This window comes from Neopelma chrysocephalum, unplaced genomic scaffold, assembly GCF_003984885.1.
Source record: "Neopelma chrysocephalum unplaced genomic scaffold, ASM398488v2 Primary Assembly neopelma1_84, whole genome shotgun sequence".
NCBI lineage: Eukaryota > Metazoa > Chordata > Aves > Passeriformes > Pipridae > Neopelma > Neopelma chrysocephalum.
In genome coordinates, this window is record NW_020897746.1 from 10,803,679 (window position 1) to 10,826,669 (window position 22,991).

The following is a 22,991-nucleotide window of genomic DNA, read 5'->3' on the forward strand; positions in this document are numbered from 1 at the left end:
CCTGCCTTTTGTCATGTGCTTTTTGGAAACAATTAAGGGATTGCAGTCAAAGGAATGGGGTGGGGATGGAGCAGAGCCAGAACATCACTCTCCCGCAGGACCACAACCCTCGGGATCCATCCCGAGCTGACAGCAGAGTCCTGGGATCACCTTCTCTTGGAGGAGCCCAGCCCTGTGGCAGCACGGAGAGGGCAGGGACACGGGGATCCCTGTGCAGCCTCAGCACAGGCAGGAGCAGAGCCTGGGGGCAGCTGCACACCCAGGGCTGTCCCAGAGTCCTGGGGACCACATGGACCTGCAGATCCCTGACCCCCAGGCCAACAAGGCCGACAGGACACAGGGAATGGCTTCCCACTGCCAGAGGGCAGGGTTAGATGGGAGATTGGGAAGGAATTCTTCCCTGGGAGGGTGGGGAGGCCCTGGCACAGGTTGCCCAGAGAAGCTGTGGCTGCCCCAGCCCTGGAAGTGTCCAAGGCCAGGTTGGAGCAACCTGGGAGAGTGGAAGGTGTCCCTGCCCATGGCAGGGAGTGGGACTGGATGAGCTTTAAGGTCTCTCCCAATCCAAACCAACCTGTGATTTCCACGATTCTGTGAAAAAAAAATCCCTGGTGTGACCCCTTCCAACCCTCCTCCCAGGAGCTGCTCCCGCTGAGGCAGCACCTCCCACCCTGCCCCACGTGTGACACCCCCTCCCCTGCCCCCCAAACAGGGACTGCGAGTGCACCAGGTACCTCCTGCCCTCCCCAGGGCTGGGATCTGCCAGCCTGGATCTCTCCCCACCCAGGTCAGCTGGTGCTCCAGTGGAACAGGTACCTTGTGACCGAGTTTCTGTAAGATGTGAAACATCTGGAGCTCGGCGGCACAAGGCGGCCTTTGTGCAGCTGGGAAACGGTGGGCAATAAACCAGCACTTGTTTGGGAGAGCTTCAAGGAGAGGGGGAGGGAAGGGAAAGGACCAGAGAGAAGCCACCCCCACTGCAGAAGGAATCTCAGCCCCTTGCTGGGTCTGGGCAGCATTTTCCAGGCTCGCTGGACCAAAGGCAGCCCCAGACCCTGCACAGACCCCTCGGGGTCCACTGCACCCCATCCCAAATGGGAACACCTCAGCCCAGCCTGCCTGTGTGTCATGGTTTGAGAGCCCCAAAATCCAATTCCCGAGTCCTAGCCCCCCTCCCACATCTATATTTACATTAAGTTAAATTTCTCCTTCTTCTGTGTATTCCGGTTGCGGAGATGGGTCTGTAAGTTCTTTGATCTCCCTTACCCACGTCTTCTTCTTCTTAATAGGAGCAACAATGACACCACACTGTGTCCAAGCTGAGGCACACGGTGTTGAGCAGCCCCACGGAGCTGGTCCTGGCTGTATTAAGTAATAAAATGAAATAATTGTTATGAAATCCTCAGCATTTGGCTCTGGAAGGGGCACCGTCCCCTCTCAGCTCACAGTGTTGGAACAGAAGTTTGTGTGTCCTGTTGGTATTATGAGATATCTTGATTTGAGAAGTGCTGATCAATTAGTAATTAAAAGGACCTGAAGGGTTGATATCCCTAAGAAAGGAATTTCCAGCAGGAACTGCCCAGCCAGTGCCGAGCACACGGGACTTGGGAAGAGCAGAGCTGGGGGTTCCCGTGCCCGTGGAGGCTCCTGGTCCCTCCTGCAGCTCCAGAGCATCCAAGGAAACACTGATGCTTCACCTGCCCAGTTATCTCACCTGTCTGAGCAGAGCTAACCCTGGGAACGGAGAGGCAGCAGAGTTCAGGAGTTCCACCCCTTTCCTTGGCTAAAGGAAAGGCCCAGCAACACCTCCCCTGTTTCCCTCTGGAGCCCTGGGAGGTGTTGCTGGTGTTTCCCTCCGGAGCCATGCAGGTGTTTAGTGTGGAGGTGGGCTCTGCTCACCTTTTCAGATGGGAAAAACATTTACACAAGGCAAAAATTAAATATTCCTCTTAGCTCTCTGGAGCAGTGAGAGCCAGGACCGGCCTCAGAGGCCACAGACTGTGAGCCAAGGTCCATTTAAAGAGCTGGAGCCCACTGGGGAGGACTGGGGAGTTCTTTCCCACCCACCCCAGGGGACAGGGACAGCACAGCCCCTTGCTGGACCAGAGCATCCCATCAGGCATCCCAGCCCAGGCTCCTGCTCCCAGCACAGCAGAGTCCCCAAGTGCCCCATGAAGCCAAACGGGGCTGGAGCTGCACCAGGGGGGGAAAAATCCCCCAAAATCTCTTTGTCTCCTTTCCACCCACCAGTGCTGCCTTTGCACAGCAATTACCGAGGCCTCGGGGGGGTTTCACACCTGGGCCTCCTTCTTCTAAACAATTTAATTTGTTTAATGACTTGGGAGGCCCCGGGGGTCCTGGCAGCCGGGATTGGTTTCCCTGGTCTCCAAAGGGTTTTCCTCCCCACCCAGAACCGAGGGCACTGGAGGGATTTTGTGAAATCTTCACCAAGACCTGATTTAAGACATCCCCCCTAAATTCCCAGGGGTCTCTGACCTCCAGGGACACACCAGCAATGCCGGATTGAGGGGGAAGGAGCTGCAGATCCCCCAGCAGATTTGTCCATCACTGGCAGAGCTGAGCCGGGATAAATTATGTCCTGAAAGGAAGGAGAAAAACAAAATGTGTTGTGAGATGCTGATTTGTGTTTGAAATCCAGCCCCACACCTGCCCCTGCTTCCATCCTGGACTGAAACACCAGGCTGGGAGAAATGGGGATGCTCCATCCCTCACTGGAGTTCAAACCTTGGGAAAGAGGGAAATAAAAAGGGCTGGGAATGCTCATGATGTTGGTCTGTCCTGCACAGAGCTGGGGGAGCAGTGCTGGGGGTCCCAAGGGAGTTGGGAGTCCTGGAGGACGTGGGGGTCCCAGTGGATGTGGGGGGTCCCAGTGGATGTGGGGTCCTGGAGGAGATGGGGCTCCTGATGGAGTTGGGGTCTTGGCACAGGTGGGATCCTGGCAGAGGTGGGATCCTGGCAGAGGTGGGATCCTGGCAGAGGGGTGTTCCCAGCAGAGGGGGGGTCCCTGGGGAAGCCCCAGGCTGTGGGGTGTCCCCCACCCCGGCCGTTACCAGCACCTCCCTCCATTGTTCCCCAGCCCGCGTTTTTCCCTATGACCTAATCTTCCCTTGGCTCTCGCTGGTGATTTTATGGCAGGGAAATTATTTTGCAGCAAAAGGAAAGCAGATCCAGGCTGTTCTCTTCCCTCCTGATTCCACACGGGCTCTGGAGCTGCGGGGTTGTTTCTGCCCCAGGCACAGCAGGGACGAGCTGGGAGCGAGCGTGTGTCAGGCTGGGAACCCTTTCCTTGTTCCTGTAAGAACACGAGAAGGCAGCAGCCAGAGAAAGATTTAAACAATTCCCCACACAAACCAGCTCTGGACACAAAAGCTTTTTAGTTATCATCAGCGTTTTGTAAGACTATATTAAAATAAACCTTCAGGCTCAGCTTCCTCCTCCCGAGATCCCCCTCGTAGGATTATAAGGCACAAAAATATTTCCCAGAAATCTCGACCAAGGACATACTGAAAATATTTTCTCCCTGTTCTTGCACAAACCCTCACACTGTAAAAGCCTTAAAACAGGAAAAGAGGCACTAAGATGGGAGCTGTGCAAACTGCAGATCCCTCAGTGTGTAATTTGCCTTCTTTTCCCATTAGGAACAACCCTCTGGATTGAAGAATTTGCATCAGATCTGTTCCTGGATTGACTTTTGACTTTTTGACTTCCTTTGACTTTTCCCACCTCACACAACACCCAAGGAACCCCGAGGAGAACATCCCTCTGAGATGGCAGAGAGGAACATTTCCACAGCCACCACCCAGATGCTGATCAGTGAAAATTAAGTATTTTAAGTAAAACGATCAGGGAAAAGGCAACCAGGAGCTCATCCATGAGCTGCAGCCCCAGGAACCCAGGACAGACACAAGCACGTAGCTTTTCTAGGGCTGGCTGACCATGCAAGACTAAATACACTCACTTAGAAAGTGCAGCTTAAATACCTGAAAAATAGACTGTATTAAATTAGAAGCTGGGGTTGTTCAGTCTGGAGAAGGCTCCAACCTTTCCCCCTAAAGGGGCTCCAAGAGAGCTGGGGAGGGACTTCAGACAAGGGCCTGGAGGGACAGGACAAGGGGGAATGGCTTCCCCTGGCCAGAGGGTAGGGTTAGATGGGATATTGGGAAGAAATTCTTCCATGTGAGGGTGGGGAGGCCCTGGCACAGGTTGCCCAGAGAAGCTGTGGCTGCCCCTGGACCCCTGGAAGTGTCCAAGGCCAGGCTGGATGGGGCTTGGAGCAACCTGGGCAAGTGGGAGGTGTCCCTGCCCATGGCAGGGGGGTGGAGTGAGATGATCTTTAACGTCCCTTCCAACCCAAACCATTCTGGGATTCTGTGAAATCTCCTCCATAACCCCACAACATCTGCCCTGGGCAAGGGACACCCGGAGCTGAAATTTCTTGTCCTCCCTCCGGTCTCCCAAACCCAGGCTTGTCCCTGAGGTGGTGGGGGGTCCACCGTGGGACTGAAGCAAGGCAGAGTGGCCCCTGCAGGGCCAGCCCTGGGATTGGGGCACCCAGGTGAGCTGGGAGCGGGCAGAGGAGCCCGGGTTGGCCACGGAGCCGGAGCCCGCGGGCGAGCGCACGAGCACCTCGAGCACCTCGGCTGCGAGCGCTGCCAAGGACAACAAAGCCCGTGCACAAAGGAGAGAAGTCATTCTGTCTCCAGGCTCGAATTGTTCCTTTCCTAAGGGGAGGGGAGGGAGGTGAAATCCATCCCTTTATAAGCAATGACTCAGGTGCCACGATCCACCCCGGGCGCGCATCTCCCGCTCCTCCGCGCCGTGTTTGCTCTGACGCCGCCGTGGGGCCTCATAATGGGATTATTGTTCCTTTGCGTGCAAAGCCCTCGCTTGGGGTTTTCTGTCCCCGCCCAGCCCTGCAAACCCTGCAAACCGCAGCCGCCTTCGCCTCCCCCAGCACCCGGCACGGGCTGGCGAGCGCCCGGCACCCCCGGAGAGCCCATTCCTGCGCCCTGACTCACGGCACGGAGGGGTGGGGAGGCTGTGCTCCCATGGAATCGTCACAGAGCCAGGGAATATCCCGAGCTGGATCCACAGGGATCGTCCAGTCCAACCCTGGCCGTGCACAGACACCCCGATAATCCCCCCCCCCGTCCCTGAGAGCGTTGTCCAAACCCTCCTGGAGCTCTGGCAGCCTTGGGGCTGTGCCCACTGCCCTGGGGAGCCTGGGCAGTGCCCAACCACCCTCTGGGGGAAGAAACTTCTCCTGAGATCCAACCTGACCCTCCCTGACACAGCTCCAGCCCTTCCCTGGGAGTCTGGCACTGGTCACACAGAGCAGAGATGGAGCTGCCCCTCCGCTGCCCCTCCGGAGGAAGTTTCCCTGCCCTGGCTGCACAACCATACCCACGGCCTTTTCCATGCCTATTCCAGCTGGGAGAGAGCCAAGCCGGGCCAGCAGGAGCTGATGGGGAGGGAAGAGCAGCATCTGACCAGGTGCTGTGCCATGGTGCCAACCTCCATGTCTGCCAAGTGCCACCCGGGCAACCACCGGGAGCTGCCTGGCATTGCATGGGAGCAGGGAGTGAGGTGGGATGGGCCTGGAGCAAAGGGGACAGGCTTTCTCCTTGCTCCAGTCAGGATGGATGAGCTGCATCCCAGGTGGGATGGATCAGAGAATCACAGAATCATGGATTGGTTTGGGTTGGAAGGGACCTTAAAGCTCAACTCATTCCCACCCCCTGCCATGGGCAGGGACACCTTCCACCAGCCCAGGTTGCTCCAAGCCCCGTCCAACCTGGCCTTGGACACTTCCAGGGATCCAGGGGCAGCCACAGCTTCTCTGGGCAACCTGTGCCAGGGCCTCCACACCCTCACAGGTAAGGAATTTCTTCCCAACATCCCCTCTAAACCTACTCTCCTTCACCTTCAGGCCCCCAGCCACATCCCAGGAGGGAGAAGCCCAGAGCTCTGCATCACACACTCACCAGCACACGTAATCCCCTCTCCAGAGCCCTAATCCCTGGGCAAACACAGGGACAGTGCCATGCTCTGAGCTATCAGCAGCCTCTCCAGCCTCCACTTAGTTCTAAGCCCAGCCCAAGGCTCACCCTTGGGCAGCTCTCCTGGTTGCAGAGGAGTTTCTTGTGGATTCTTCCACCTCCTCCTCACCAGCTCCATCTGGCACTGAGCCCATCCTGCTCCCAGACATCATCTCCATGGTTCTCTGAAACTAAAATAAAAAACACAAGAAAAGGAGGCCACCAACTCACCCTGGGGGGGGGCTTGGGTGGGTTTTAACCCCCCCCCTTGCAAGAGCACCTACAGGGACTGCTTAGAAAAAACTCTTTTATCTTTCGGGGTTTGAGGCTTTTAGATGGAGAGGAGTCACAGTTTAAGTTTTCCTCCAGCCAATGCAAAAACTTGTTATTATTTATAAACCCCAAGAGTTTAAAGGGTTTGAATTTTACTGAAAAATTAGTAGGGGGGTGAGAAATCACCAGCTAAAATTTGATATTATGCTTGCAAGGGGCTCAGAGGACATTGCAAACCAGTCCAGGCTCCCTGTGTCCCTCCAAAGGCTCACTGCCTTCCATCAAAAGGATGGAAAGAGAGGGAAACCCCTCCCTCTGTGCTCCCCATGAGCATGGGTGCTGTGGGCCAGGGGTTCTCCCCATTTTCCAGAGGCAGAGACACAGGATGGGGGCTCATCCCATTGCCTGGGCTGGGGAGGGACCACACCAGTCCCTCAGCTGCATCCTGACACTCATCCAAGCACAGAGCTGAGGCCAAGCACACCCCAGGACCTCAAAAACCATCTCCAACCGTGGGACAACTTTCCTGTTTTCCCTCCAGCCTGATCCCTTGACAATTCCCAGCTCCTCTCTCCAACCTCCATCTCCATTTTGCAGGCCTTGGCTGGGTGTTTATATTCCCTTTGCTCCAAACTCCACCTTTCCATTGACACTTACTGTTTCCACGGGCAATTTCAGGCCTGGCCCCCCGCCAGCTTCTCAATCACACCAAGAAACAGAGAGATAATTTCATTCCCCCCCAGGGGACAAACAGAAAAGACGGATTTTCCTACGTGCTTTCTGCATCACCCTCCCCACTCGCTCCCTACGGCTCCAATGTGCACCATCATCATCTGGGCTGGCTGCATCCAAGCAGGATTAAATGCTTTCCACGATATTATCTCGCAGCAATCTGATTACAAGGCTGCCTTTAACTGTATAATGTGGTTTTTGTACCAGCTCACACCACGCGCCAGGAATCAAACCAGAAAATAGCCCTGACAGGCTGGAGCCATCCCGGCCCGTGGACACCACGGAGGATTTTAAGGTTTTTAAGGCTGCAGACAGAGGGCTAAAAGCTTTACAGACACTTCTGGTGTGTCTGGAAAGCAGGTGAAGAGCAGTGGGAGGTGGTGCAGCCTGGCCACTGGTGGCACTGGGAAGGACACACTCTGATTCCCAGTCGTGCCAGGTCCATTCCCTCTCCAACCCCAGGATGGCAGGGATAGACAACACCTGCTGCTTTTAAAAAAAAGAAGGGTCCTGACACATCTTGCTTTTCCCACTGAGGGCCACAATCCCAAATTTCCCCTGTGCCTGGACATACCTGGCTCACCTGGGCAGCCCAGGGACACACGCTCACCGCTGTCTGGATGAGGCACTGCAAAACTGCCTTTCCTTGGCTTTTTCTCCCTTTTTTTTCCATCCCCAAAGCAGCTGCCTTCCTGGCCAAGAGGCAGGACCTTGGACAAGCCAGGAACAATTAAGCTGGAGAGAGGAAACACAGCAGAACAGAGGGAGAAGCAGCAAAGCTACAGTTTTACAGCAGTAAAACGAATCGGTGCAAACTCTCAATTTCCCATTTATTGAAACCAATCACAGTTGAAAGGTCAAATCCATTGGCAAACAGTAGTTTTGTATCATCCAGAGTGATCCACAGATGAAGTAGAAATGAAATCCAACCAAAAGAGAAAAGAACCAAATGAAAATGCACAACTCCAGCTTAATTCATTCAAGCCTGTTCCCTTTGGCTGCCCCTCCAGCAGGTGATCCGTGACATCCCAGAGCCACTTCCAGAGGGACTGAGCAGCAGGAGGCAGCCAGGTGATCCAGTTATTCCCACTGGAGGGTCTAAGGAAGCCCTTTGTGCTGAAGATTGAAGCGTCCCCAGCGAGGGGGAGCTGGGATTTGCAGCATCCTTCCAACTGCGGCGATTCCCTCCTCACCCGGGCACAGGGACGGGCAGGATTCACTCCTCAGCCTGGAAGGGATCAATCCTGCCTGCTCAGGAAGAGCCATTCCACAAGAGATGCTTAGAAAGCGCCAGGTGAAGAGGCAGGATCCACGTTGCACATTTCTGGCTCTTCACATGGGATAATTAATTCATCCTGATGGATGAATTCATCCCGACGCTGCTCAGGAAGACGAGGGCTCCCAGCACACTCAGCTGCTGACTTGGCTCTTGAAGTGTGACCAGGACCATCAGCACCAAACCTTTCCTTGGGAAAGGTTCCTTCTTCAGGGAGTTATGGCCCACTAGAACCAGCAATGCCTCAGGAAGGCCAAACACGGGTCCACATGGAATTGTATCCGGCATCAGGCAGCACATCAGCGACAGTGTGGAGGACCACACCTTGCCTTGTCAAAGAGTACATGCTGGGAAACACTAAAATTCTTCTTTCCTGTTTTTTTTTTTCCCTGAAAACCCCGGAACACTGGAAATGACTCATCAGAACAGCGTCTCGCTTAGATAAATTTAGGAAAAAAAAAAGGACATTTCCCCCTTGAAGAGATCCCATGAAAATTCATTTTTATTTGCCTGGACTATTTGCATCCATCAAAACAAATTCCCTGAAGCATTCCCAAGGACCAGCAGGACACGGGAGACCTGCAGCCCTGCGATATGTTGTGTGTGTTATCACAGCCCTAACGCCTTCCACCTGCCTTCCCAAAAAAGGGTGGAATTCGAGACTCCCCAAGGAGTTTACTCCATTCCAATGCCTCAGTGCTTAACCACAGACCAGCTTCAACACAGGACAGAGAATTTCTAACCTTCTACAGAGCAAAGATGATCAAAATCCCCGAGTGACCTGACTCGGAGAAACCAGCCCAGCGTCGTCCAACGACCCCCCCTGAGAGGAAAAGCAAACCTGGCGGCAGAAGGAAAGCGGGATCTGGGAAGGAACCACCCGTATTTGTGCTTTGAAAACCATCAACATGACACTGGGGGAGGAGGGAGAGAGAGATATAAAATTATAGTAAATCAACACCAAACCAGATCCCAGAAAGATATGTACAAAACCAGTCCGGAGGATGACGCGCGTCCGGCTCCGAACCCGCGCGCGCGGCTCTGAGTTCTTCTCCTGGGATTGCAGGGCTGCCCTACCCGAGCCCCACGTCCAGGGACATCATCACCACAAAGCCCAGGATGGAGGTCCAGGATGCCAGCTTCCCGTTGCCACTGCAGGGAGAGAGAGGGGAGAGGTGAGCTCGGAGGAGCCGGGAATGACGTCGGGGAGGAGGGAAGCGCCGCGCGTCTCTGCCCTGGGCGAGGGAAGGGACGTTCCGGAGCCCTCTGTGCTTCCCCCCCGTGTCTCCCTGCCTGTGATGGTGTCTGCAGGGGTCTCACCTGGTCTGTGCCTCGGGAATGATGTCGTCCATCACCACGTAGACCATGGCCCCGGCGGCGAAGCCCAGGGCGTAGGGCAGGAGAGGCTCCGCCACCACCACGGCGAAGGCTCCGAACACGCCGGCCAAGGGCTCCACCATCCCGCTCAGCTGCCCGTACCTGCCAAACACCCCCGCTGAGAGCCCCTGGGAGCCTGGAGAGAGGGCTGGCACAGCCATCCCCATGGGCTGACAGGGCTCACACCTCCCCATCCCCACCGTCCCCCCATTCCCCATTCCCCAATGCCACACTGGCCATGCCACGCCAAGTCACCTGGATGATTTTAAACAGGCAATGGTTTGACCCAGCCCAGCTGAATTTTCCAGGAGTGGAATTAAGGCATGGCCCAATTCCTCCCCCCCCAGCAGCACTGTGGGATTTGGGGATCCAGCTCCCAGGCAGGGATGGGTCAGAGAGGAAATATTTCCAACCAGCACAACTCAAACCCCAAAGAGCTGAGGTTGTGAATCCACATCTGGCCACAGCCTCAACCAGGATAAAATCATGTTCTTCCCGCTCATTTTCTTTCCCCCTAGGACTGTTTCAACTCTCTGGACCATGGGAACTCCCTTCCCAGCAGCAGCAATCCTGGTGCAAGTCTCAGCACCCGCTTGCAGGGGTGGGTGGGAGGAAAAGAAAACAAAGCTTTGGCAGGAGCAGTTTTGGAGCCTCCCCCTGCCCTCCCATCCATCACCCAGCCAGGTGAACACAGCCCTGCACTCCCAGGGTTCATGCCCTGGGCTTTTTCACCTCAGGGGAAAGGGAAAAGGCTGGGTTTGAAATCCAGCCTGGAGTGAAGGGGGAGAAAAAAATGAAATAAAATAAAAATTAAAAAAAAATAAAATATTTAGTGCAGGATCTGGGAGGTCACAACAGGTACTGAAGCGGGATGTGGTGACCTGTCAGGATCATGGATGCATCCCCAGGGAGCTGAGGGGCTTGGATCTGAGTTCAGGGAGTGTGGAGGGAGCAGGGCAGAGCTCACCACACTTCCTCAGCACAGGAAACCAGCAGCACTCCCAGCACCAGCTCCCCGTGACTTCAGGAGCTGACCCAGCAGGTCTGGAGCAAACCCATTCCAAGGGCAGCTCCACGATGGAGCAACACAATGGACAGGGGAGGAAACCAGTGGGCGGGAGGTGCTGGTGGAGGGCTCTTGTTCCCCTGGGAGAAGAGGAGCTCAGCTTACCAGAACGCTTTCCACGTGGAAAATCCAGCCCCTCGCAAAGGCAGGCTGACAGCCAGGCCCTCCGGGAAATTCTGGATCCCAATCCCAATGGCTAAGTTCCTACCACACAGAAAAAGCACAAAGATAGATATATATATATATATATGTTAGATGGAAAGCAGAGCCTGGGGAAGGCTGCTGGGAGACAGGGACAAAGAGACAAGAGTAAAGATTCAATGGAAGTGAAAAACCAGGTGGAGGGGAGAGCTGGACTGTCCATCAGTCATGGAATCATGGAATGGTTTGGGTCGGAAGGGGCCTTAAAGCCCATCTTGTTCCACCCCCTGCCACGGGCAGATTTTCTCCCTCATGTCTTCACTGCTGTGTGTTGGTGGCACTGGCCATGGCCTGTCCTGGGGGGACACCAGGAGAGGGACCATCCTGGGGGGCTCAAAGCTGCAGCAGTGAGGGGCTGGGCTGGGACCTGCCCCAGCCCACAGCTCGAGGCAGGAGCCCAGTGCCTCTCCCCGAGGTCAGCCCTTCCTCTGCCAGCAGCTCCAAGCTCCCTTTTGCTGCCTCAAACACTTGTTTCCTATTAGTAAAATAAGACTGGTGAGAAAAATCTCTCTGGGTTGTTTAAACTTCTACCAGGGTTTACAGAAGAGGGGAGGGGAAGGGGGAGAGGCTGCGGGTTTCCCTAACCAGGACAGGCTATTACAATCAAAAACATTATTCAAGGGAAAGAGAGGGAGGACGGAGGGGGAAAACCATCCCTGTTGGAAAACACTGGGGCCGCTGTCTGTGCTCTGGGCTTTTTTTCCTCCTTCCCTCGCCTTCGCACAAAGCAGCTTTTACTGGCCCCGACCACAACAAATTAATGGGGTGGGAGAGGGAGGTGTGAATGGAGGGGTCTGTACGGGAAGGGTAGTGAGTCCCCCCCTCGCCCCCACCGGGAGGAGGGAACCCCACGCTGACCCCTGGCCCTGCAGCAGCCCCCAGGGGCAGGAGGAAGGGGATGGGACCCAGGGGAAGATCCAGGAGAAGCCCATCGGGTGGGTTTGTCCCCGCTCTTTTCCTCCTTTGCTTCCCGCACGCCCCTGGCACAGCCCACCAGGGCTCCCCCAAGAACCAGCCCCGGCCCCACAGACTGGGGCATCTCCAGAGCAGTGCCAGATGCCCAGGGATGGGGATGGGAGCAGGGCTGCAGGTGGCATGGCAAGCCACGGGCTGCAGTGCCCATCGTGCCACATGCCACGGCACTCACACCCCACGGCAAACGGGTTCTGGTGTGCTCAACACCAACAGGGACCCACTGGGGCCAGGCCACCCATGCCCCCCAGCCCTCATGAGGGAAGCAGCAATGAATGCCCCATCCCAGGTCAGGATTTTAACTGTTTTCCCAGGAAATGCCCACTGCATGGGCACTGGCAGCCAGGGCAGCTTCAGTGTGGGACATGGCCAGAGACAAAGGCCACCAGAGACCCAGACACCCACAAGTGTCCCCGCACGAGGAGTTTCTTGGGATGTCCGTGGGGCAGAAAGGACCAGGCTGAGAAGGTCCCCATGACATCTCCTGGCCTCCAGTCACTCCACGTCCCCACCACGGTCTCCTGCTCACCCAGACCGTGCTCCCCTGGGACCATCCAACGCTTCCTCCTGCCGCAGCTCTGCCTGAACATTTCTGGGACTTTGGGGCCTTCTGAGCCTTTCCCGGGGCACTAATCCCATCAGGATGAGGAGCACTCCCTGGCACCACAGGAACACCTAAGCCTGGTTGTTTGCTCGGCCTCGCTTCGCCGCGCGGGGGGAACCTCGGGGGCCACCTCTGTTTGCGTCCCGGGAGGGGTCCGGGCGCCGGGGCAGAGGAGAGGAGCACTCCCCATGGAACAAAACCCATCCCGAGGGACATTCCCGTCCCTCTTGGCCGCCGAGCCGTGCACAGCTCACACCTTCTCCCGCGTGGAGCCGACGGCAGCGCGGGCGCCGGGAAGGGACGGAATCAAAGCTGCATTGTGTGCGAGGGGAACAAAGGCGCCTTATGACGGAAATAGGTGGGGATTCTTGGAAGGCTTCCCCCGACTGCAAAGGAATACATTGTAAAACACCAGCACGGGAGACAGAGCTGGAGCAGCCCGGCCCAGGGGAGCCCAAGCTCGGGGTGGCCCACGGGGAGGTGGAAATGGGAGGATGAGCCAACGCAGCCAGAGGGACAATGCTTGGGATGGAAGGTTTAGGGTCTTTAAAGAGAAAGAGGTGAGGGATAACTGGGAGAGAGGTGGTAGAAGCAGATCCCATCTCATCGGATTTCTGCCCAGGGAGGTGGTGGAGTCCCCATCCCTGGAGGTGTTCAAGGACAGGGCACTCAGTGCTCTGGGCTGGGGGACAAGGTGGGGATTGGGCACAGATTGGGCTCGATGATTTGGGAGGTCTTTTCCAACCTTAATGGTTCTGGGATTCTGTGGATGGGTCACCTGTGTCCAGCTGGACAAGGGGGACAACCTGAGGCTCATCCCCGACCTACAAACGTGAGTTGGTCCAAAGGAAGCACATTCCAGAGGAAACCACACCGGACTCTGCCTGGGAATGCACGTGTCCCATTAGTGGCTCTGCCACCAGCACCCTGGCCAGCATGGGAATGTCACTTGGGTGTCTCTTTCTTTGGGCACAAGGGACTCAGGTGTCCAGGACAGGAAGCCAACATGCACTGGACACGTCACCTTTCCCAGCTCTGCCTCAGCTTCCCCATCTGTAACTTGGGGGTGCTGACAGTGATGTCCTCCACAACCTCCTCAATGTGGGGACAGAAACACCACCAGGACACGTGTCACCCCCACGTGAGCTCTGCAGAGAGCCAGCAGTGCTGCGACGGCTCTGCCCCGGCCCCTGGGCCACAGTTTTAAGGAAGAAAAGGTGAACCTGTGACATCCTGGTGGAGCTCCAGCGAGGACCAGCTCGATGGAAAGACTCCCGTGTCCCCCCTGGGAACGCACCGGGGCCGGACCTCCTACCCCCAGCTCGCCTGCCAACTGCTATGGCACCACGCTGGGAGACTCCAAGTTCACTTTCAAAAAAAAGTTGGCATCTCTGCATATTTGCAAGGTCAAGGCACAGAAAGCCTTCTATAAGCCTAAACCCTTGTTTTCAAGGGCCTATTCTTTTACAAACTGATTATGAAAGCAGGCTACATATTCTTAACAAGCCCCTTTTCACTCCGGCTTTCAATTCCCTCCAGTGTATAATGTGCATGTGTATTCTTGCATGGCAGGCCCTTACATACTGTTTTGATTGTTATCGTCTTGCCATGAAAGGGCCGATTGTTTTGGGTTCCCAAGATTACATCATGGCTCCCACTCCGGGCCGCCCGTCGAGGTGTTTGATCAGGGCTCCAGGTGGGAATGGGAAGGAGCTCCGCGGGGCCCTCGGCGCTTCCCATACCTGCCCTACCTGTTCGGCACGGGAGGCTCTCACGCGAGGAGTGCGGGGGAGCCGGGGGGGGGCAGAGGGCCCTGTCAACCCCCCCCCCGATGTCCCCACGGCCACATTCCCACCCCGGGCAGCAGCCTGACCCACCCCTGGGCACGGGGGGCTCCTGGTGAGCCCGTGGTGCTCAAGGCTCCGAAGGCCAAATCCACAGGAGCAGCGGGAGGATGTTGCTCCCGCGGATCTGCCCCTTTGGTAACGCAGCGTTTTTCATCTCAAACGTTTCAAAATATTAAAAACAACCCCACCAGGATATAAACCTGCTGTGCCTCCTCCTCTCGAGAGCAGCCACCAGCCCCATTACCCACAGGGGCACAGAAATGCAGGAACAACGTGTGCCCTCATCCCGGGCAGGGGATGGAGCAGGCACCCCCCTCCCAGATAGGGAATGGAATGCCTTGGGTTGGAAGGGATGGTAAAGCTCATCCTGTTCCATCCCCTGCCATGGGCAGGGGCACCTTCCACTAGCCCAGGTTGCTCCAGCCTGGCCTTGGACCCTTCCAGGGATGGGGCAGCCACAGCTTCTCTGGGCAACCCATGCCAGGGCCTCCCAGGGAGGAATTTCCTCCTCACAGGGAAGAATTTCTTCCATGAGAAGCTCCCGTTGGGTCTCGGCTGGAGCCATGTGTGGCACATCCCAGTGGAACAACACCTGCTCTCCCAACACTTGGCCCTTCCAGTGCTGCTCCTCAGCAGCCACTTCCATCCCTCTTCCCACCTTTCTCTCCCTCCTCTTCCCACCCAATCTCCTGGGCTGGAGCTGTGCCTCCAGCTCTGTGTCACATCTGCTGCCTGGCCCCCTGCCAGCCTGTCCCCCCCCCCGGCTCTGGATCCACACGCTGTAAACATTTACAATTTTAGGAAATTTTACCCTTAATTTATCCCAAAGGCGCGTGAGCTCAGTTCAAAGTCGTAAAACCTGCTCTCTCCCCCCTGACTGCGGCACCGGGACGTGAACTTCAGCTGGAGAGCACGGAATCCTCCAGCTTTCCCAACACAAATCCCCACCAGCAGCGCCAGGTCAGTCCAGGATGGGGCTGCCCACCCACCTCCCCTCTCCAGCAAAGCTCAGCTCAGTGTTCTCCCACTGGATCCCAAAGATGAGAGGCCTCCTCCAGCCCAAGGGTGGATCAGGTTCTGCCCCGGCCATGTGGGACCAGGGGCTCCCCTGGCCATCACCACCCCCTTCAGCTGCTCCCTCCACCATCATCCTCCATGGAAAACACACTGCCAGGGGACCCCTCCCTCCTCACCTTCCACAGCCATGGCTTTGGAGGAGAAAGCCATCCCAGGAATGCAGAACCATGGAATTGTTTGGAGGAAAAGAACCTTAAGGCCATCATTGCCAAGGCCACCACTCACCCATGTCCCCAAGTGCCACATCCACATGGCTTTTAAATCCCCCTTGGGATGGGGACTGCCCCCCTGCCCTGGGCAGATGTGCCAGGCCTGGGCAGCCCTTCCATGGAGACGTTTTCTGTAATATCCAACCTAAATTTATTTTCCCTAGTATGCAACCTAAACTTATTTTCCCTTACATCCAACCTAAACTTATTTTCCCTAATATCCAATCTAAACTTATTTTCCCTAATATCCAACCTAAACTTATTTTCCCTAATATCCAACCTAAACAACTTTTTTTCCCTAATATCCAACCTAAACCTTCCCTGGCACAACTCGAGGCTGTTTCCCCTTGTCCTGTCACTTGTTTCCTGGGAGAAGACACCAACCCCTCTGGCTGAGCCAAGAGAACACAGGTCTGGACACCCCCTTCCAGAGCAAAACCTCAATGCTGGATGATGGGAGACAGAAACTGGAGGTCATTCCCTGGGAGGACAGACATGTATCCACCTCCAGATCCCACGGCCCAGTCCCATTGTCTGGGGACTATTTATTCCTGTGGAGTTTTAAAATCTTTATTCTTATCTGCCTGGTTATTTATGTAACTGTTTGATTTATGAGTCAGACTCACGCACAGGGTAAAAGTTCACATCTCCCCCGATCTGGGGAGCACAAAGACACGTTTCATGAGCTCCACACGTTCTTTTTGCCATGTTTTGACCTCGCTGAGCAGCAGGAAAGGCTCAGGGAGCCTCGACACCTTCTCCTGTGCTGGACAAGAGCGTGAACCTGACCTGTGAGCACAGAATCTGGCCAATATTGGCCGAGTCTCACCAGGCTCTGGCTCTGCAGGGCTGGTACCTGCAAAACGAGCAGGAGACAGGACCAAGCCCTGGAATCTCTTCCTGAAAAACCTCCTCTGCGGGAGATGGAAGCCATGAGGAATTGCCCTCGTCCTGCTCTCACAGCACGCAGCAAAAAAGCAGGATCCATCACACAGACAGATTTCTGTTGGCACAGTTATGGCCTAGCCAGCTCAGATTTCACAGATCACTGTAAATCATAAAGCTCATTTCATCCCACACCCTGCCACGGGCAGGGACACCTTCCACTAGCCCAGGTTGCTCCAGGTCCAACCTGGCCTTGGACACTTCCAGGGGTGGGACATAAAGGGATGAAGATGTCACTGCCCATCCTGGGGTTAATTCCTGCCCAAGGAAAGGGACCAACACAAGACCCAAATATTCCCAGACCCCACTGACACCACCCACACACGGCCCCCAGCCCTGGTGGGACCCGGCTCTGGCTGCAGAGGGGTGGGGGAGCCCCAGGAGAGGAAGGCAGCACTAAAAGGCAGCATGAAGAGCTGCAGGACCCCCATCACTGCTGTTATTCCCAGAATGTTTCCTTTTCCAGGAGCAGATCCAGCATCATCCATCAGGTGCCACCCCAAGCCCTGCAGACCCCCAGCTCCGTGGAACCCTGTAAACCCCCCCAAAAAAGGAGAGTCTGTGGCTCTCACACCTCATCAGAGCTGGCTCCTGACAGGAATTTCTCCATTTTCAAGCAGAAACCAAGAACATCCTTCCCTGGCAGCCACTGAGCCACAGGCAGCACCTTCCAACTCCAACCATCACCAGGAGGTTTCAGTTAAGACCCCACACACCTATTTTTTAAATACCTTAAGACAACCCTCATGTGAGACCTCGTTAATTCTATTTTAAACAGCGTCAGCCTGCAAATAATTTCAATTTTTACATATTCATACAGGCCCACCCCTAAATAAAGCAGGATTTAACGATGTGGCTGCATTGATCTCGGGCAGGGCTGGAGCTGGAGGGAGATACAGAACCTTATAAAGGTTATTAAAACATTTTTTTTTAAAACAATTAAACACACAGAGAAGCTGGGTGGTCTAAAAGCAGGGCTGGGATTATGGTCCATATATAAAAATTCCCAATTAACGTTTATGGCTTCATACAAAAATGGCAATTCTCTGCTTTTCAAGTGAATCTTCAAACTGGAATTTCATTTCACACTGAAAATTATTTTACATACCATGGAAATCTCGCCGTAAATAACATGCTGGGGTGGGGGAAATGGTTCAAGGGGTATTTTTTTAGGGATTTATTGCCCTGCCCTCCAGATCTCCAGCAAACATGGCCCCATCACTTAGGGAAAACCAAAGTAAGGGAAGGAGGATGAGTGTGGTTAATAAAGACCTTGTTCTTCCTTCCTGTCAAAGGGTGGAAAGGACCCACAGGGAGCCAAAGCCCAGCCCTATATACAGATAAAATATGGATGGATTTCCCTCACCCTCTCTCAGGTGGCTCCAGGACGTGGTGATGGAGCTCAGCACCCCATCACTGTGCCAGGGTGGCATCGAGGGGCTCACACACAATTCCCATGTGCCCACGTCTGCATCCTGCTGGGAATCATTAGCCAAGAGCAAAATCAAAAGCCCTGAAACGATTTCTCCTCTCCCCTTCCCTCAAACCCGCGCCAGGGGAGCCTGAAAGCACCGGAGCAGCCCCTTTGTGCAGCCTGAAAACCTGGAACCAAACAATTTCCTAACAGCTGTAGCTCTAAAAGGGCCCATTATCGCCCCGTGTTCCCTCACAATGTCTTCATTCAATTTGCTTCCCCTCTCCAAGGGCTCATTTTTAACCCAGGCTGTGAGGAGAGGACCAGGAGAGGACCAGGACCAGGCCACGGGGGCTGCACATCCAACCCAGTTCAAGGGGAGCTTCGTGTGGCACCACCTGGGTGAGATCAGCAAGGAGAGTGGCTTTGGCTTGCTCTGCTTTCCTGCCTTGCCCTCCTTCTTTTATTTTAAGGTCAACAGGAAGCAAACTTTGCAGATGAAAGCTGGGCAGGAGAGACCTTTGTGGTGAGGTCCTGGAGAAGCTCGTCCTGCAGGAACAGGGACCGAGGTCAAGGGTGGGCACATTCCACCCCCCTGCCATGGGCAGGGACACCTCCCACCAGCCCAGGTTGCTCCAAGGCCCCTCCAACTTGGCCTTGGACACTTCCAGGGATCCAGGGGCAGCCACAGCTTCTCTGGGCAACCCGTGCCAGGGCCTCCCCACCCTCACAGGGAAGAATTTCCTCCCAAAATCCCACCTAAATTTTCCACCCCAGGCTGCTGGGCCCTCGCAGACCCCGGCCACAGCTCATCCACAAACTATTCATTTGTCCAACAGCCCCCAGGGAGAGGGCTGGGCAGCTCTCCCAAAGCCCCTTCAGAGAGGTGAGAAGCTGAAGAGCTTCTCCTGGCCCTGCCTGTCCTTCAGGTTGTATCGCCACGGGAGGAGAACACAACCATTACACAGACTTTCCACCAAGCCAGATGTTGTTTGGGAGACCAGCTGTCTCTCCTAAGCATTCCAAATCAATCAAAAGCTCAGTCTAGACACTGGAGTAAGGGATGAGGAAGGAGTGAGAGGGAAGAGGAGGGGAGACTATTTATACAGCGACGTAAAGGCGAAGAGCCAGCGAGGGATTGGCAGCCAAGAGCCCGGCTCCCAGCCAGGCTCTGGAGACCTCCCTGCTCACTTGGGAGATCTCTTCCTCCTCCTCCTCCAACCTGGCAAGAAATGCAGGCTGCAGCACCCACCCAGCCCCAGGAGCTGGGCTGCTGTGGGGCTTTCAATCCAACTGACTTGGACAAGAGACAGGAAAGAGAAGAAGGCTGAGTGTTGTCACCAAACCCACGGGGACCACCGTGGCCAAGGAGCCTCCAGCACGTGGGCACGAGCCACAGAGCCTGAGGGACTCCCCCCTGAGGGATTCCTGCCAGCCTGGCTCCACCATGGGCTGCACCACTTCAGGCAAGCTTCCCCTTCATGTGCCTTGAATTTTAGCTCCTGGATTTCAGGGAAGCTCAAAGCACCTGTTTTTCTCTAACAGTCTCACACTCCCTGGATTTCTCCTCTTAAAGGACATTTGCAAAGGGGGCTGGGACATCTGCACTGGAGGTTCCTGCTGGGAAGATGCTGTCGCTGCTGGCAGGAGCCTCCTCATCTCTCCTCACCTCACCTCATCTCACCTCTCCTCCTTCTCCTCCTCTCCATCCATCTCTGCTGAGGTTCAACCATGATCAGAAACACAACAATCCTGGTTTGTGGCTCAAACCCTTCCTGCCCCACTCTGCGCTCCAGAGAGGTGGTGACAACACAGCCCTGGTACCATCCCCACCCTTCCCAAAGAAAAGCCCTGGGGAAACCCATTACTCCCAGTAATAAACATCCACCTTCAGGACAGGTTAATTAAAAGGTGCTTAATAAGCAGCTTTGTTTTGTAACCAGGGGCAGTGCCGGGCTTTGTTCTGCACCCATTTGTCTGGGATCCTGGGAGAGGTGGAAATCCCCCTCACCTCATCCCCAGGTGGGCTTTTCCCGTGAGGTGTTTCCGTGATCTGATAAAGAGGTTGGGATTGGACCCCACATTTTGATCCTTGCCCCCTTTATGAGCTCCACTGTGGATCTATTCATAAGCCAGAGACGGGATCTCATGTGTGTGAACCAGAGAAAAACCCAGTGTGTCTTCTGCTGTCTCCCAGACCACAATGATTTCCATTCATTCAAAGAAAACACAGTATAAAATTTTTGCCTGGTTTCAATCTCCCTACATTAATCAAGCCCTCTTTTTTTTTTTTTTCTTTCCAGCCTGAGAGACACAGCGTGGGAGGCACAGGCTGTCCCATGAAATAATATTTTCCAAGCCATAGTCAAAGTCTGCCTGTCAACTCGAAGCCTCTCTTCTGTCTGTTTTACCAAAGCTGGACAGGAAACAATCTGTGGGCACAACAGATCAAAACAAGGCCAGCATTCCCAGCAAAAGGGCGGATGAATGGGAACCATTGTGCTGTGGGGGAGGAAACATCCCCAGCATCATCGAGGGGGGGGACATATCTGTGTTTCCATCCCTTCCCCACTCACCCCCTGCCTCCCCCAGCTGCCCCACAGAGGGGATTCCCTGGAGGAGATGGTGGGGCAGGTGGGACGAGGGGGAATGAGGGTGGGACACCCAGAACCACGATGTGCTGGTCCAGCAGCACCAAAAGCAGCTCGAGCCGGGCACTCCAAGTTAAACATTATTCCCACAAACCCCACTTTCCCCCTTCCTTGCCTCCAGGATCAGCCCCTGGATCAAACCTCACCTGCAGCTGGCAAAAGGGGGTGCAGCAAAGTCCCTGGTGGGATTTGGGGGTGCTGAAGGGGAGAGGGGATCCATCCCTGCCCCATCCCCAGAGTTTAGGGGAGAAAAGCTCACCAGGTACAGACCCACCTTTCCTGGGAGGATCCCAGCCCAGGAAAAGGGGGTGCTGAGGGGGTGACACCCACAGGGGGGTCCCCAGGGGCTCCCCTGCCTCCAACTCACCCTGCAGCTGCTAAAGGGGATCCACATGAACCCCAAGAACAGCTCCCAGCTGTGAACAACCCCCCCCAAAACCCCTCTGCTTCAAACCAAAGGTAACAACCAACTCCCCACAGCCCCTCAAACACACTCAGCTTCATCCTAAGGCAGAGCTTTGCCAAAAATTTGCCTGCACCACATTTAACCTCCCTAAATTACCTGCATCCGTGGGATCCGATGAGGACCCGGTGCCCAGACCACCCATGGCTTAACAAAACACTTCATTTTATTTTTCAAACCTCCAGTCCCTTATATATATACATATATATATATCATCTGCTCCAAGTAATTTATGGCATTTAACTCGATATTGGTTCCACTTATTTGAACCTCCTCTCGCCTTGGGAAGGGCAGCCCCTTGCTTGGGGCTTTGCCAGGGAAAAAGCCACATCTGGGAATCCCATTAGCTCCAGGGATTGCCCTCCAGCCCCGGGAGACCAGGCAGCAGCCCCAGATCTGCGGGAAGAGGCCGATAGGAACATGGATGTTACCCCCTAGTGTCAGCTGGGAGAGGAGCAGCACCCGGGATGGGACTGGGATGGGAACTGCAGGTCATCCCAGGCACCTCTGTCCCCTCCACAGGGACAGGAGCTCTGGACCCCTGTGACAGGGATGGCCTTGAAAATAAAAATTCAATGTGCTTTTGGGGAGGGAAGAATGCAGGGAAGTCCATCCGTGTTTTATCCTGACTTTTCAGCTCGAGTCGGACTTGCGGGTGTTTTTTGCCTGCAACCAGCCAAGTTATTCCCTGCAACAGTCAGACCCACGCTGCCCTGATCCATCTGTGGTTTTGATGGAAGAAGTAGAGAAGCAGCTGTTCCCCATCCATGCCAGGAGCACGGGGAATGTGCCCAAGGACCCTGCGGGGAAGGAGAGAGGGCACCCAGGCAAAGAGCACCATTGCCACGCCTGCTTCCAAAGATCCAAGCAAAAAGTGCACTGAAAAGCCTCTTTCCAGCATTTCCCAGTTGCTACAGGCTTGATTTTCCAGCCTTAATAACAGCCTTTTATCAGATTTTTAAAATTATACACACAAGTGATGTTAAAATAACAGGGAGGCTGCAGGATGGAGCTGCTCCCACACAGCCCCCGAGTGCCCCAGGGGGAGATATTGCCACTGGAAGAGCATCCCTGGAGCACAGCCTTCACATCCCAGCTGGAAAACAGCTCAGCCAGAGCATCTCCTGCTGCCTGTGCCACCAGCCAGTGGTGCAGGGAATATCCCACCTGCTGGAATCACTGAGATTCCTGGTGGAGGAGCGGATCAGCCCGAGAGGGGCTGGCAGGGAAAATCCAGATGGTTCCAAGCTAATTGTGAAACAGGTTCCCTTTTCCTCCCCAAATTTTTAGCCAGCCAAGGTCCAGCACTGCTCAGCACACATCACCCCAGTCACTGCCACCCCCATTTCCCCCCACCACTCTCCATCCTCCTCCTCAGGGCAGTGGGTGTCTCGAAGACATTCCCAAATCCTTCTCCTGTGAAAAGCAGAATCACTGGCCCAGGTATTTTCGGGTGGTTTTCTGTTCCCTCTGCAGCACAGCACAGGCACACTGGGACATTCCTGCAACCCCAACCAGGGAAATTCATCTTATGCTGAATTTTTAACTGACAGAAACAAATCCACAGGAAGCAGCAACGCTCCGTAAGAAAAGGGCTTTGGCCTTTGTGTGCTCCCACCCAGCAGGGCCACAAGCTGCCTGCAGGAAGCAAACAGCACATGTGGGATTTGTTGGGGCAAGAAGCAGAACCAGGCTCCTGCATCCCCGTTATCCCACTCTGCTCCCCCCAGTCCCAGTCACCACACCCCGGCCAGCCCTTGATGGTGGGTGGGATGGGGAGGGGAATAACCAGCCCCTCGTGCTGATTCTCAGGGGAAGAGTCTCTGAT

At 55.1% G+C, this 22,991-nt stretch overlaps 2 protein-coding genes across 5 annotated transcripts in view; both read right to left on the reverse strand.

Annotated features, from left to right (window-relative positions):
* Positions 1-2,754, reverse strand: part of LOC113971458 — a 54,056-nt gene extending 51,302 nt beyond the window's left edge. Inside the window, exon 1 of the transcript XR_003535555.1 lies at positions 2,494-2,754. The gene's annotated coding sequence lies outside the window, so the exon portion shown is untranslated. The remainder of the gene's footprint in view (positions 1-2,493) is intronic.
* Positions 2,755-7,870: 5,116 nt separating this feature from the next.
* The window catches only part of SLC39A11 (solute carrier family 39 member 11), an 80,139-nt gene continuing 65,018 nt past the window's right edge, over positions 7,871-22,991 (reverse strand). For all 4 annotated transcript variants that reach the window (XM_027691416.1, XM_027691413.1, XM_027691412.1 and 1 more), the window contains 3 exons: positions 10,886-10,984; positions 9,658-9,816; positions 7,871-9,489 (listed from right to left, as the gene is read on the reverse strand). In XM_027691416.1, coding sequence (XP_027547217.1) covers positions 9,411-9,489; positions 9,658-9,816; positions 10,886-10,984 — 337 coding nt within the window. In that variant the 3' untranslated portion in view covers positions 7,871-9,410. The remainder of the gene's footprint in view (positions 9,490-9,657; positions 9,817-10,885; positions 10,985-22,991) is intronic.